The sequence below is a fragment of the Calonectris borealis genome, chromosome Z, assembly GCF_964195595.1.
Source record: "Calonectris borealis chromosome Z, bCalBor7.hap1.2, whole genome shotgun sequence".
NCBI classification, from domain to species: domain Eukaryota; kingdom Metazoa; phylum Chordata; class Aves; order Procellariiformes; family Procellariidae; genus Calonectris; species Calonectris borealis.
Genome location: NC_134352.1, coordinates 42,326,351 through 42,341,925, shown reverse-complemented (window position 1 = coordinate 42,341,925; position 15,575 = coordinate 42,326,351). Strand labels below are relative to the sequence as shown.

General features: G+C 42.4%; 1 protein-coding gene across 1 annotated transcript in view; it reads right to left on the bottom strand.

Moving 5' to 3' along the window:
• Positions 1 to 15,575, bottom strand: part of GOLM1 (golgi membrane protein 1) — a 35,411-nt gene extending 19,836 nt beyond the window's left edge. Inside the window, exons 1-3 of the mRNA XM_075136909.1 lie at positions 15,400 to 15,575; positions 9,551 to 9,724; positions 6,923 to 7,102 (exon numbers count right to left, since the gene is read on the bottom strand). Coding sequence (XP_074993010.1) covers positions 6,923 to 7,102; positions 9,551 to 9,679 — 309 coding nt within the window. The 5' untranslated portion in view covers positions 9,680 to 9,724; positions 15,400 to 15,575. The remainder of the gene's footprint in view (positions 1 to 6,922; positions 7,103 to 9,550; positions 9,725 to 15,399) is intronic.

Sequence of the window (15,575 nt, the reverse complement as noted above, 5' to 3'; positions counted from 1 at the left end):
TGCGAGGAAGCTTTGAGATAAATTATTTCAAAGCATATGTTTTGAGCACATACTCTGAACTATGCATATGCATTTGATCTGATTAATGCCTTACACAGTAGCCTCCATAAACATATTCCTTCGAGGCATTACTACAATAACTCCTTCAGCATTTGCTACTGTCATAAATCAAGCTAACCCAAGCACAGTGAATTGATGTATGTGCTTTCTAACACTGACTGTACATGGTGTATATAAAAGCATAATGAGATATTGCAACAGGAAAAAGGAATAATATGGCAAAGAACTTGATGAGAGTAAACACTGGTTGCAGAACTAAAACCTAAGAAAAAAGGGGATTTGCATTCACAAATATAGCTCGCACAAGGAGAAAAAGATGAGCCACAGCATCAGTAGAACAAAAGAACAAAACCAAGTGGGAACAAAGCAAGCTGGTAGGGTAAGATTTATACTTGCAGAAACAAGCATTTATAATTAATCAGGGAGAAGATGGGCACCTACTTCATGATTAACTCAAACTGATCTAAGTCCTCACCTCAAAGAAAAGGAGCAGTTCTGCCTTGCACGCTCCTAGTGCTCCCCACCATCATGCTGGCAGTGCAGCACAAGCCACATTGTGATTATCTGTTGTTCATCTCTTAATTGTATCTGGAAATTCCCACTCCCCTTCTCTATTTTTGCAAACACGCCTCCCCAGTTACACACTTTCCTAGTAAACACGCACCATCAATTCTTTTCCCTCTTCGTACTCTTCTTCTTCACCACTTTGAAATAATCTTCAGGAGTAAAGAAATCATTTATCCTAGCCACAGAAAGGCTTCTTCATTCTAGGACATGAGATTAATGGCTAACTACATATTAATAAGTGGGGAAAAAGTTAATAAATAAGATCCCTAAGAAAACATTTCTCTTTTAGGTTGGTCTGTGTGCTGCACGCTCACGTATACTTCAGTGGAGCAGCACCAATTGAAGCAAGTCGAAAACAAATTTCAAGCCCAAATTGGAGGAGACATTGCTGATTTAAACTTATTTCTCACTGAACTGAATTCCACTCAGAAATCACAGACTTTTCCCCATCCTCAATGAAGGGGAAAAAAAAAAACCAAACAAACAAAAAACCCCAAAACAAAAACAAAAAACCAGGTCTGTTCCCAAAGAGTGATCCTGGTAAAGATCAGGGATTCAACCTTGTTTCACATTCTCTGCTAAAAGCAATCCAGACTCTCTTTTTTTGTGATGAAGGACATGTGCACCATGACATGGTGGAGTTCAGCCCTCAAAACTGCAGAAACCACCAAAATTGTAAAGTTAACAATTTCTTACACTCTCAGTGGAAGAGAGAGGAAGTTGACACATATGAATAAGAAATCACTTTTATACCTGCAGGGTAACAGCAAGTGAATTGGAGAAAATAAGCCCTGCACAGCTACAGGACTTTCACGACATTGTTATATTTAATTAAAACCCACATAGTAGGCAGTGTAAACAAAACAGAATCCTATGATGTGAGAATCTTAATATAAAGCCTGTACAGGTATATATAACGTACTTTCTGCTTTCCTTTTTGTCCATTCATTTTGCTATGAAGAGATAGAAATAGTTAACTCTTAAGCTACACATACTCTAAATTTCCACTGTTTGGGTGCCTACAGTTTAGCTAGTCCCAGACCATCCATTCTTTTCCTCCACCATGTAAAAATATATTTTAAACAGAGGTACTCTTCTAGACCACTGCTGTACCAGTTATGAGTAAGCAGACTGATTTCTCTTGCTAATTTAGTAACACCATGCTATGGCAAGTAGAGCGGGGCGTGAGGCAGTGCTTGCTTTCCCTTAAAGCCTTTTCAAAACTAGAAGAGGCAACACTGTTTGGTTTAAAAAACAAACAAAACACACATAGGCACCTTTTCCTTTTCACAGCAGGCTTTCTTCTCTTTGCCCCCCGCCCACTGTCATTCCTTTTGAGCAGAACCGACTTTCTGCATACCAATAGGTATTTTGTCTTAGAAGGCTGTGCTGGAAATTGAAATTTTCCCAGAGGGAGGGGAGCCGAGAGCAGCTGTGGCCAGTGTTAAAAGACACTGAGCAACACCACAGTGACGTGCTTCACATATAATGCACAAAGCTTGGCCCCTCTCCTCAGTAAAACAAGATGTGGGCTGAGGAAGAATTACACAAATCCAAAGAAAATGACAAATTGCAAAAGCATGTTCTAGCAGTTAAAAATAAGAGAGATTACACGTATTGTTCTCCTGTTACCCCCTTCAAAAAGACTATTGTGGCTGTGTACATCCCATCAGCTATGAGTCCTGAATAACAACCATACAGAATATTGTTCTTTAGAAAATTGCTGATGGATTAGAAACAGCCCTTTTGCACTCCTGATTCCTTATCTGTTCTTACTAAGAGTTCATGTAAGCTCTCTTGATCTCTTCAGTCTATTTCTGTATGCATTTCCAGAAGCCATTTGCTAAATCCACATTAATCCTTAAAAATTCAAGCAGATTTTTTAAAAGCAGACTGTTGATAGAAGTGTTTTATACATACTCAGACCTAAGAAAATAATGATGACAGCAATTTCCCAGTATTACGTTGCCTCAGTGAATGGTGAGCCCGCGGGGTATTTCAGGGTCTGACTACCTCCTACTTTCTATGCTCTCGTCCTTTAAGTTGCAGAGACAGTTGTAGAAAAGAAGGCAGATTTAACTCAAAGTGGTTACCACACTGCGACCGACAATGACTTTAACGTGGCAAATATCTTAGTGGTGTGTTAGTTTGGTAGGAAACTAAATCAGTGGCATAATTATTCTGTATTGTATCATCAGAGTAATAAGACACAGTGATCAGAGATGAATTGCAATGAAGATGGATCTCGAATGTTACTTGAGAGTTGCTTTTGGTAAGGAGTCCAGATTGTAAAAGTTTGTTCCCATACAGATTTCTTCCACAATGAGAAGAATCATTATTTCTCCCTGGAAAGAAGGGGTTTTGAGACAGACCGTTCACTCCTACACATCAACTGAAAGCATTTTCATTTTTCTTTAAGAACAACAACAAGAACTAAACAAAATCCCGTTTATCACTCAAAGATCTGTCTAGTTAGTTAGACAGTTTGTATTACTTGTAAAGCGAGTTGTGAGACTCGGGGTTTGGAATTGCATTCATCCTTCCTGGACTAGTTAAATACTTGCTGCTAATCGCCCTGGGTTAAATAAAGTTCAGTTCAAGGACCAAGTTTCCTACAACCAGAAAGGGTGAATTCATTACTTGCCTCCCAGGAATCCCGGATTCCACTGGAATCCATGAAGCTGAAAAACAAGGATACGTGTTTGGCTGTGTGTGTATACAAATATGTATGTATGCACATGTATATAACACACACTTATACATGGATATACATATACGCACAAAAAAAAGCACTCAGAAACTGTCTTTTCTTATATTCCACATCCCATTGTTAAATAACCTCTGATTCTGGACAGCTTCTTCAAGGTCCTTAGTGAGGAGAACTAAGCTTTCTCTCTCCTCCCTGCCACCATATCAAGGGCATTCCTAAATTAGAGTGGATGAATCCATGCCAGCTTGGCTGACGGCATCTTTTGACAAATACACAGGTTTCCAGTAAAACAACTCTCCCTACTTTTAAATCACAGAGTTGGGAAACAAACAATATCTGTGCAGGATATTTGCTCATGTCACACATGAGCAAATTTTGAATTTGCTACGAAGTGGTGCACAGGCACATACACGCTCATCCTACCGCTTCAGGCTCCCGAGATGTGCTCTTCTCCAGTCACAAAAAGCAGAAGACAGGAAATGAGTCCATTGCACCACTTTTATCTAATGCTTCCTACAGCATCAGCTCCTGGGGTTTCAACTGCAACCTTCATAGACTATTCCATTACTGAACTGCATTTTAGGATGATGGAGGGAAAAGCACTCCAGAGGAAGGAACAGCTATACTAGATCAGCCCGAAAAAGCCACCTTGCCCAGCATCCTGTCTCTAACACTGGATGCCAAATGAACACCAAGGCAGCCACAAAGCACGGTATTTTCTAAGCAGGAGCTACTTCTGGCTGAGGAACGCTTGGAGCCAGAACGAGCACCTTTGTATTGGGTGGTGGGGCAGGTGTTTGTCCAAGGTTATCCAGTCGCTTTTTAACTCACACAGGCCCACTGCAACTAAGCATTATGGATGTCACACACTTGCAGCTTCACCGTCTGTTGCATGAAGAGCACTTCTGCCTAGTCTGAAATACAACTTGCTGACTGCATTTGATGCCTATCAGTGGATGGAGAACAACCATGCCTTGTCTCTCCCAGCCACGAGCATTTTCCGCACCGTTCAGGATCCTGGAGATCCTCACAATGGCTCTCCTCAGCTGGCTGTTGTCCAGCCTGTAACCTACACTGTGGATTCCTATAGAGAAACTACTGCACAGCTTTGGTTATCCTCCTTGTTCTCCTCTGTGTGCCTTTTCCCAGCACTCCAAAACTCCACCGGTGACCTCCCTTCAGTACAACAACTAATCCAGTTTATTTCTAAGCGGCTTTGTAATTTTTGCCTTATCATTCACCTGTGTGATAACACTGTCTTACCACGTGGCTGCATGATTTCTCTACAAGCCATGCGTGTATAGCCTTTTGCAATTCCAGGTGTGAATGCATTCATTAGTCTCCCTCATCCTTGTCACTGACTCTTTCAGAAGGAAACTCCAAGAGACTTCAGAAGCAAGACTTCCGTTTCCAGAAGCCACTTTGGCTCTTCCCCAGACTACCACATTCACCCCCACGTCCAACAGTAGTTCTGGTTTTGCAAAATACTTCCCACCACTTTTCCTGGCACAGATGGCAGATTTAATGGACGACAGCTCCTACATATCCTCTATACTCAAAAACACCACCGCAACAAGAAAGGTGGATTATGTGGTGCCAGCTACATTTGTCTGGTACCACAGTAACTGGAAGCAGAAAGGTTGCACACCATGCTTGGCAGAAGCAACATTTCATCCACCGAGCTTCCTGTCACCAGCTCTCGACATCCACCTATGTGGCCAGCCTGCGCTGTAAACTCTGTGGCCAGCACTTCCAGTTCCAGTGACTTTTAATAATTCTGGCTAAAGCAAAATCTACTTAAGAAAAGGAAGCATAGAATGTACTTCCCTTGTAAAAGACTGCAGAGTAAATTAAGCAAATACTTGGTTCTGTTCGCCCTTTTCTTACCTTCTGGGTTTTCTTAGCTCATGCATGTGCTTTCACTCCTTACAGGACAGAATTGGAATGCAAAAAGATGCCAAAACAGGATGATGGGTTTCACCAAAATGTAAAGTGGGTTATCTTCCCAGAGGATGGTAAATTGAAACAATTCCCAGAGCACTCAATAGCAACGCCCACTATCAGGAGGCAGAAGTGACAACAAGACTGATTACTCACTTGAATGCTGTCTGACTATCCTGGAGTATCTTTTTAATAAATACATATATTAAAAAAAAAAAGTAGACAAACTATAACCTCAGCTTTTTTGAAGCGTACGCAAAGACTGAACCCAAAGAGAAGAGAGAAATTATCAAAGAAACATATTTGTCTCAAAAGAGGTAAAAAGAATTGGTTTATTATTTCTCTGAAGACCCTTGGATAAAAATGACTTCAAAATAAATTAAAAATATATGCCACTGATATGCATATTAATGAAACAATTCCACCTTCCATTTTTACTCAATTTTTCTTCCTCTATGTCCTTCAGAGATTATTCTGGTGATATGTTCTTCATGCACCACAAGTTTTGAACAGCGAACTGTCACCTAATGGTGAACCCTTTACCTGAAAAGTACCTATTACCATCATCTGTGTCTGTTCAGTCTGCTGAAAATAATAGTCCTGGAAAGCTGATCTATAAACTTCAGTCAAGAGACTCTACAGGAGAAGCAATAAACCCAGAATGAATACTTTCAGCTAAATACTTCTGGCAACAGTGAGAAAAGTGATATTAATCACATCAGCACACCCGAGGTGGTATCAGCAACATGTTGAAAATACACAACAAAACAGCTCGCAAGATACTACACAGCAGTAACTGTACACACTGCTATTTAAGTAGGTACGTTCACATTCTTCACAAAGGACTTCCACCTCTCTGGCAATGCTGCACTGTCAGGAGCACTGCCACGTAAAAGCTAGTCTAACCTTCCGATGTCTCCCAGTGCTATTGGGTTTTGGAGGCAGAAGGCCAAGATGCCACAAAATTTGTAATGCATTTAGAAATAAACGTCAACCATAAACGGTTACAAAATGTATACAAATGTATACAAATGAGTAATCAGTCTTCTTGTCACTTCTGCCTCCTGATAGTGGGCGTTGTTATTTAGTGCTGTGGGAATTGTTTAAATTTACCATGCCCTGGGAAGATACCCCACTTTACATTTTGGTGAAACCCATCATTCTGTTTTGGCATCTTTTTGCATTCCAATTCTGTCCTGTAAGGAGTGAAAGCACATGCATGAGTTAAGAAAACCCAGAAGATAAGAAAAGGGCATGTAAATGTATACAAATATATTTGGGAATACAAATACATCTGTGCAGCTGCTTCTATTCCTTAAGTTTTAAAACATTAGCATCCAAGAAAGAAAGCCAGAGGCCAACCCAAGGTTGGTAACAATGATTTATAGAGGGGGTAGAGGTTTTATTCAGAAGTGCTGTTACTTGCAGCTTCTAATATTTCACATATTATACAATGAATGCTATAATGTCCATTCAATGTCCATTTTCTAAATATTATACAACGATACACAAATTAAATGTTTTGCCACACCAACACTGACTGTATGCCCATCAGCTGGAACATTTGAGCAACCTTACCCTGTTGCAGAGGGTGTCTTGGTAAACCAGAGTCTCACAGAAAACTGTGGCTAGAAAAGGCCCTACCTTCTCTTCCTGATGTACTCTGTTGGCATTTTCCATCTGAAAGCTGTGCAAGGACTGGATTTTGTCGATCTGCTGTCGCTGCTTCTCTAGTTCCCCTTGGAATTCATTCTTTTTGAGCTCCACGGCACCCCTCTCTGCTGCCGCCCTGCGGACTTTGCCTTCCAGATCCATGATCCGACCCTGAGGAAGAGCAAATTAGCCAAAGCAAATAGAAATGCTTCCCACTTGCCGGACTCCTATCCAATACATTCAAGGAATACCAAATTTCACAGAACTAACAATGCTAATGTCATCGAAGTATTGTGTCAGCCGGTGATACCTGCCACACACACAGAGACACGCATCCCCCCAGTTTTATGTAAATTACCAGTACAGCATATTCTGTAGAGACTATCAAAATTTCAGTTAAAGAGAAATGCAAAGCTGCCTCAGTACTTATCTTAAAAAAAAACCAAAACATCCCCACAAAAAAAAAACCACCATAAAAAAAGATTGCAGTCTGCAATTTTTCTGAAGTATAAGGTCAAATCATTTTCTAGATTTAATCTAGACAATTCTGACATCATTGCACTTCCCAGTGTTGATCTTAAACTAACTCAGAGGGAAAATTCCTCTCTCAAATCAATATGTTTTCGTGGAAGACCTGGGAAAGAGTAGAGGGTGGACAACACTGCCCAACTTTTACATAAACAACTGCATATGGCTGTTACACAAAGACACATATGAGAAAAAACTCATTTATAAGCAGAAAATCGTCATGCTTCTTGATTGCTCAAAGAGCAGTGACAATCAGAGGAAAATTCAACACCAGCATATACTGCACATACAAACACAGAGACATAAGATAAGGAATCAAGCCTGACGGTATCACAGTTTTTTGGGGTTTTTTTTTGCCTTTTTTTTTAAAATACCCATTTAGTTTTGCAGGACATTATTTCTAAACATTTTGGGTTAAAATTGCTCTTCGGCAGCAAGGAAGAGAATAAAGACACTTGGGGGGCAAGGGGAAAGGGAATATCAACAGAATTTACCCAGGTAGAAACACCTGGGGATTCCAAGTGGATTAAAAAATAGATACAATAAAAACTGTGCCTTTTCCAAGACTCCAAGAAAATGGACCATATATTCTTACATCACAGTATGCTGCATATTACTGCCTGCCTACTATGCTTATCTGCCACAGAAAGAGAGAGAACAGAGAGGAGATGGGGGGGGGGAGGAAAAAAAAAAAAGGAAAAGCACTTGCAGTTTAGTTGGAGGAGCAAAGAAAAGCACTTATTCCATTTCAGTCATAATAGCTGCAAAGTCTTGCCAACAAACGAACCGGCTGACGGCGTGCTTTAGAAGCTCCATCCGTGCCTTCGGCTATGCTTTTATTTCATTTAGAGTGCATGACTATGCAGAAGTGAAACAATTTTCAAGCTAACTTTGGGAGAAACACACACGATGATAGAGTAGATCAGTAACAGTAAAGAGGACCTCATGTGTCTAGGTCATTGAGATCAAAATAAGCTAGTATGGTAGCTTACTCTCCTCACTATCAGCTGCCTCACGGCCGTGCAGCAAAGCTTCAGCAGTACTGACACAGCTACCACCTGCTGGTAGCCACCAACCTGAGGCCACTGACTAAAGGGAAAACAAGGGACGACCAGAGTCCCAGAAGACAGGGCATCATACCCTCCACCAAGGGAAAGCTAAGACATACCCTTAGCCGCATAGCCAGGGACACGTGTCCTGTTTGAACAGTGCCCACTCTGAGGTGAAAGAGAGGTTCAATTCCTACAGCTGTCAACTGAGTACTAAAATTCGGCTCAATTACAAAGAGGATACAAATTCAGTGGAAAAACTTGGGAGGAGCTCTGATCAGCCACGTTTAATCACCAGGTTTTAGTTTTTAGGTTTGCTTGTTAAAAACAAAAAAAAAAAAAAGAAAAAAAGAAAAAAAAGAACCATCCTGCACACATTGTGACAAAACAGAAAATTCATTCACATATTCCTCAACTTCAGAATGCCTGCTCCCAGAAAGGATTAAAACCCAAGCTCAACAGTCACAGAAAATATAGTTACCATTAGAAAAATAGCAGACAAGGTAATTATTCCATATGAGTTGCATGCCCTCTTTAGGAAAGGTTTCTAAGAATCACAAATTCAGATTTTTAGACACTGTTTCTGAGCAAGGTACATTTCCTTGTACTTGGTGGGAAAGCATGCACACATCCTTATGGGTCATGTAAGAAAAAAAATCTAGGGAGATGAGCAAACTGCAGATGTCCATTCAGATTAAAAATGGAGTCTCAATGCACATTTAGGAAGAAAAACAAGAGGATGGCATTTGCCACATCCGTAAACTGAAACAGCACAAGATAGCTGAATGCTTTGTGTGAGCAGAAGTAACAAGTACCATACAAGCAGGTCTTCAAGTTTTGGGGCCCCCTCACCTACATATAGGCATTCCTCCCATTCCCTCCACCTCCAATACTGATAAGCAACAACTGTAATATTTGTGAAAATTCCTACAACAAGCTGAAGCTCCTGGCCCACCGCATGCAGGGGAAGCATCCTTCTTGTTATGGACTATGTTTATTACACACAAGTACAAGACAACATGCAGAGCAATAGGAAAGTTACCTGCAGATCCACGCTGCGAGAACTTGCAATCCAGTAATTGAAACCCAAAACAATGACGCACGCCACGAGCGCAGCCACAAGGAGAGGTGGAGACTTCATCCCTCGGCAGCTGTTTCCTAGCCCTACCATTTCAAGAAAAAAAACAAACCCGAAGAACCACAACAGTGTGGAAACCTGCAAATTAAAATAGACACATTATATTGCATCCTCCACTATGGCTATTTTATACACACAATGAAACTTTTACTGCAATAACACATCAGCTCTCAGCTGAAGGGACTACACCCAGCAAGGAGGGCATACTGTCTAGATATTTCCACCTGACGGATGAAGAAAGGCCATCTCGTACCATTAGCTTGTACATAAAGCTTCACATGGACTTGAGTGGAGAAGTCTTGAATATTCCTAACAATATAATGAAGATCTGCAATAAACAGAACAAACCAGCCATCCTTTTATCATATATTCCACCCAAAAAGCTAATTACACAACACTGATCTACAGATAGAGGACAGATTCCTTGCTATTTCATTTAGTCAGAAAATAAACTTAGTCTCGCTGTTTCAGGAGTAATTTGCACTTTGCTTCCCAAACTTGGGTAGTTTCAACTTATTCCCCCGATAATTCTATGCTAACTTTTTTGGTTCCAAGCTTATAAATAAATAAATCGATCAGATTGAACCAAGTTACTTTAAGGATAATCTAAAAAATAAAAATAATTAAAAAAAAAAACAGACACTGTTGATTTCAATGGTAAATTGTATTAAGCCATGTTTGCTTTGATCCTCAGCTGCTTTCTCTGCTCTTAACAGAAAATAAATAACCTTGCTTTAATGACTGAGCAGTATCAAGTGTACTACTGGTTGCTATCGAGACTTGGGTTGTTTCTGTGGAACAGTCCATCTTAACAGAAAAGCGGGGGCAAAGGGCAGTTGCAATTCTGTTTGAACTAGGCCATAATCATCCTATGAGATGATAAAATCTGGTCTTAATGGGTGCAGTAGCACCTAGCTCAATCCTCAAGTTCCACTGGGAATCTTGGACACAGTTTGTAATAGATTGCTCTCTTGTACACCGAGATCAACTTTTTTTCTTTTTGCACTCCTGCAGACAAAAGCCAGAAAAAATGAGCACAGAAGATCAAACAGACAGCAAACACAGATGCATCGCAAGACACTAACTAAATCTGAAATGGGTACATTTACTATTAATATACTGTACAGTCTCTCAAGGTGCATGCTCTTAAATAAACTTCTTCCCTACGGATGCAATTCACAGGTTGTGATGTATTTAAAAATTAATAAATGGTAGCAACTCTCAAAGGGTTTACATGTGGACGTACACTATAATCACAGGGGAAGAAGGTGATGCCAGCAGTTAGCAGGTACCAGAAATGCTGATTCTGCTGTACATCCAGCATTTAAGTCCTTCAACAGCTCACCTATACCTAAGTGTGACATGCGCCCTCTGCAAAATCCCCTCTTTGCATTCAGTTTAAGATATAACCCATCTTCCTCTTTTCTCAGCACTCAGAGAGTGCACTATACTGCCAGACTGGTGAAGGTTTCAAATCCATTTGTTCATTTGAAAAGTTTGTGAACTTGTTTGTATTTGGGGACGGGATATATATGGAGCCTAAAAGTAAAATGTGGCTTCCTGAAAATGCTGCTTCTTTGTGTACATACACACACACAAAAGAAAAACCCAAATCCAAAACGAACAAAAAAAAGTGTGCATAGCTGCACAGGTCCGACACCCGAGGCCCAAGTTTCTCGCCTAAGGAAACCTCAGCTACAGAGCAAACCAACAGATGCAGCACAGCTCCAGTGGACACCCATGGGGCCACGTACAGCCGAGGTAAGGTCAACAGAAAAAGGAAAGGCATGGGGAGGAACCACGCATTTTTATTGTAAAGCAAAAAAATCAAGATGCAGTAGACTTAAACACACACATCTTGCACAGACTATTCTCCTGCTGTGCCACCCTAAGAGAAGTGCGTGAGAAGTACAGAGTCACCTTGCCTTACACAGATTCCCTCAAAACCAAGAACCACAGGTCTCCAGAGCGGTAAAAATGAGAGGTGGAAAATGGGGATGATCAGCACCGCCACATCAGCTAAGAACAAGATAATTCATTTACTCTTGCTTACTGGGATAAAATACTACATTTCAAAAAACGTATACCAGAACCTGTCATGAAGTCATTCATACCCTGTTCTTTGCTGTAAGAGTATTAGTTGGTATGCTTGAAAACATGGAAAAATTACCAAACATAGCACCGCAAAACATAGTGCATCATTCCAAGCGTTACTTGAATAAAATAACTGGTATTTTCCTCCTAGCAGTCAGAAATAGAGAAAGCAGTCCATGTTATCAGCAGTAACAACTTGCACTGGAATTTAACTACTGAATAAATATATGGAACTAGCTGTTTAGCTTGAAAGTTTTCAGAAGTAAAGCAACTATATTGTTCAAAGGAAGAATGGTTAGTTCACTATGCAGCTTAAAGCACAGGTGCAAAACCATGTTAAACGAAAGCCGATACACCTACCAAATCCAGCAGCCTCAGCGACACTTATGCTGTTTTCAGCTACTAAAAACAAGCGGGCATGAAAGCGTTGACTTCACTAACGCATGTTGGACTTCAATACCTTGTTCTCTCTAGAAAATCCAGTGTTGTTTGCCATTAAATAGTTTATGTTATTTGGGAATATATACTCAACAGCAAAAGGAAGAGGAAAGAGATGAAACACACAGAAGGATCTTCCATCTGAATAGCACAGACCCAAACTGTTTAACTTTCTATCACAGATACACACTATCTATCTATGCATGCATTTTGGAGGAGAGATAAGCAAATCAGCTCAGTGAGTACATTTACATGGAAATGTATTTGTGCATGCTGTTTTGCAGGAAACATCTGGTTTGGCACAGTTATTTGAGTTGAAAATAAAATACGCTTCTGATTTTATGGATAAGAAAGTGATTTTACTGAACATGAAGGAATCCATCTTTCATGAATGTTTACTGCAGATGTGGAAATGAGATGCTGTATCACGTGCATAATGCTCTACATTTGGTAGAGCATAAAATTCCTGACTTCTGAACAGCAGATTTCATCCTTCTGCTTTGCCAACCTAGCAGTGCTTCATCAAGAGGGAGATGGTTTAGACTCTGAGATATTCAAGCAAATTAACATATAGCATACTTTTATTTCCCATATTAATATTCTATCAGTCTGAGCAATTCCTTCTTTTACTGTACTCAGCTGAAGTAGGATAGCTGGTATCCAGCAATCTTCCACTACAGATAATTAACAACCGCGCCAACTAAGTCTCAAGACTAAGACATCAGAGGCAAAGACAGAGCAAAACAATTTGTGCATTTCAGGCTCCCAGAAAGAAAGCCAAGTCTCTCTGCTCACAAGGTCCAGCTCTGTGTATTTGCATGAAATCTGCCGAGCGGGAACAAGCGGAGCAGATGAAGAATTCAGTAAAAGCAGCGCACAGCCAGGGGAAAGCAAAAGGGGTCCCTTACCCCCACCTGCCTACCGACCGCCTCCTCCTCCATCCTGCCACCGCATGGTACAAAGCCAGAGCAGTCAAAAGACGTCAAACAAACATTCCTCCAATGGAGATTTAAAGTTTGTACAATGAACTCAAGCCTGCTGACCACAAACTTTCTAAATACCTTCCACAGGAATCCACAAACTGCAGGCTGAAAGAAAAAAAGCCCAACAAACAACTCGTGAAACATTCAGCAATAGCCACTTTTCAAACTTCTGTACTTTGGACAACTGGCTCAGTTCAAAGTAACCCACCCAAAAAACCAGTAACATTCAAACACCGATGCCGCAGGATGTCAGTGAGTCACTATTTGCCCAGATTATCAAGTTACACTCTTCACAGGAACAGGAAGGGGAGAAGCATTTACGGCACAACACGTTCAGCAATTGCACTCTCATCCTTTTCAGGAATAATCATCATCTGATACTCAATTCAGATCTCGGGTCTTCCTTTTCTAATGCATTTTAAAACTACAAATAATTCAGAAGAGTATGAAAATACTGAAAAAGCATGATCTGTTCAGGGGGAGGGTGACTGTTACCACTCCTCCACTAATTATTTTTCAAATCGGGAAGTATTTCTTCTTTCAAATGACTACTTTACAGGAAGCTAATAACCAATCATCCACAATGTCCTGCGCTTTATCTGATTAAAGAGAAATCCCAAATAGGTGTATAGCTAAAAAGATGCCACAGGTTAAGGTAGGTATCTATTCTGATGAAGGAAGTTAGGTAACCAAAGGTAACTTGACAAAATCTAAAATATCCGCACAAAGTTTTCGGACATGCTGTCTAGCTGTACTTGTAGACAATACTACTACCACCTGGAAATGCTGTGGATGAAAACAAAATTAAACACCAGAAGGATCTCAACAGTCTGACTGACTGTTGATGTCTTTTTAGGAAAATAGTTTGTTGTGGGTATTCTTCCCACACAACATGAACTATCTTGTTAGGATCACAATTAATAGGATACCCACTTGATCTTAAAAAAAGACATTAGGAAACAGAGCACTGTAAGTTTAGATATGTGGTGAGAAAAACCACAAACTTGCTACCATCCCCCACCCATTACGCCACACGTATGGTTTCACTGTGAAACACGCAAACCTCGCCCTAGGAAAAAAAAAAAATCAACACTGCAAATAGTTCTTTATGAGCAAAGTCATGTTAAGATGTAAAAGGAAGGGCCACTTAAAAAGACTCAACCCAAGACCAAGATTAATTAAAAACCTGATCAACTACTCCCATCTTCAAGTTGACAAGGGAATCCAATAAAGCAAAGCAAGATAAACCTCCTGGGTGCAGGAAATAAACCCAGTATTTATTGTGTACCCAACAGGTGAATGGAAATTTCTGAGGAGATGGGGGAAATACTTTGCCAGGCAGAGGCAGGAAGGCCTCTGGAGGCATGAACTTGTGAACAGCCATCAGCCACCCCAGCGAGGGCAAGAGGAGAGAGACCTCCACAGCTCTGCCCGCGGGGAGGGAAAGCAGGGAGCCGGCTGAAGCGGCGCTGGCTCAGAAGAAGGAGGAGCGCGAGTAGTTGTTTCAGGGCATAGCCCTGGTTGGAAGGGACCTCGAAAGACCATCTGGTCTGACCTTTCCTGGGAAGGGGAGCCTGGAGGAGATCATCTCACACCCTGTCTTGTTATGGCCCTTTCTGATCTCCAGTATCATCATCATTTCTACCTCCACTGTGAATATCTGCAGTTGTTTTGGGCTCAACACACTTCTCCCTGTGCAAAAGACCCAAAGCAGGAAGAATGACAGAAGGAAAAAGAACAAGTAACATAACGAAGCGCTGCTAGTGTCAGCTATGCAGGCAAGCTAAGCCCCGACGACCCGCCCCGGTACCTCCCCTGGCATCTACCCGCGGCGAGTGGGAAGTTCCCGCGGGTCGGGGCCCGCCCGGGGGACGGAGCGCGCTCGGGGCGCACCTTGCCGCCTGCGCCGCCGCCCTCACCGCCCGCCGAGACCAGCGGCTGCCGCCCCCCCACACACACACCCCGCGCCGGAGACGCCGCTCGCCTCCCCCCGCCGGCCACCGGCTGCTGGAGCCGGCCGAGACGAGCCCGGCGGGGCAGAGCCAGCCAAGCGGCGGCAGGCCGCGGCCCGGGGTCCCTCACGCCGCGCCACCCACCCCTGCCCTCAGCCGCCGCAAAGGCCGCCGTGCGGGGGGACGGGACTCCCGGCAGGCCCGGCCGCATCAGCCCCCAGCCCAGCCCCACGGGCAGCGGCGAGGGCCGCGGCCGCTCGCCTCGCCTCGCCTCGCCTCGCCTCACCTCGCCTCGCCGTGCCGCAGGCGGCGCCCCGCGCCGAGCAGGAAGGCGGCGGCCGGTGCCGCACCTCCCGCAGCCCCCAGCGCCCGCTGCGAGGGAGAGCAGCGGCGGCAGGAGGCACCGCGGGCAGGGGAGCGGAGGGCAGGGCAGGAAGTGCGGGGCGCGGAGGAAGTCTGGCG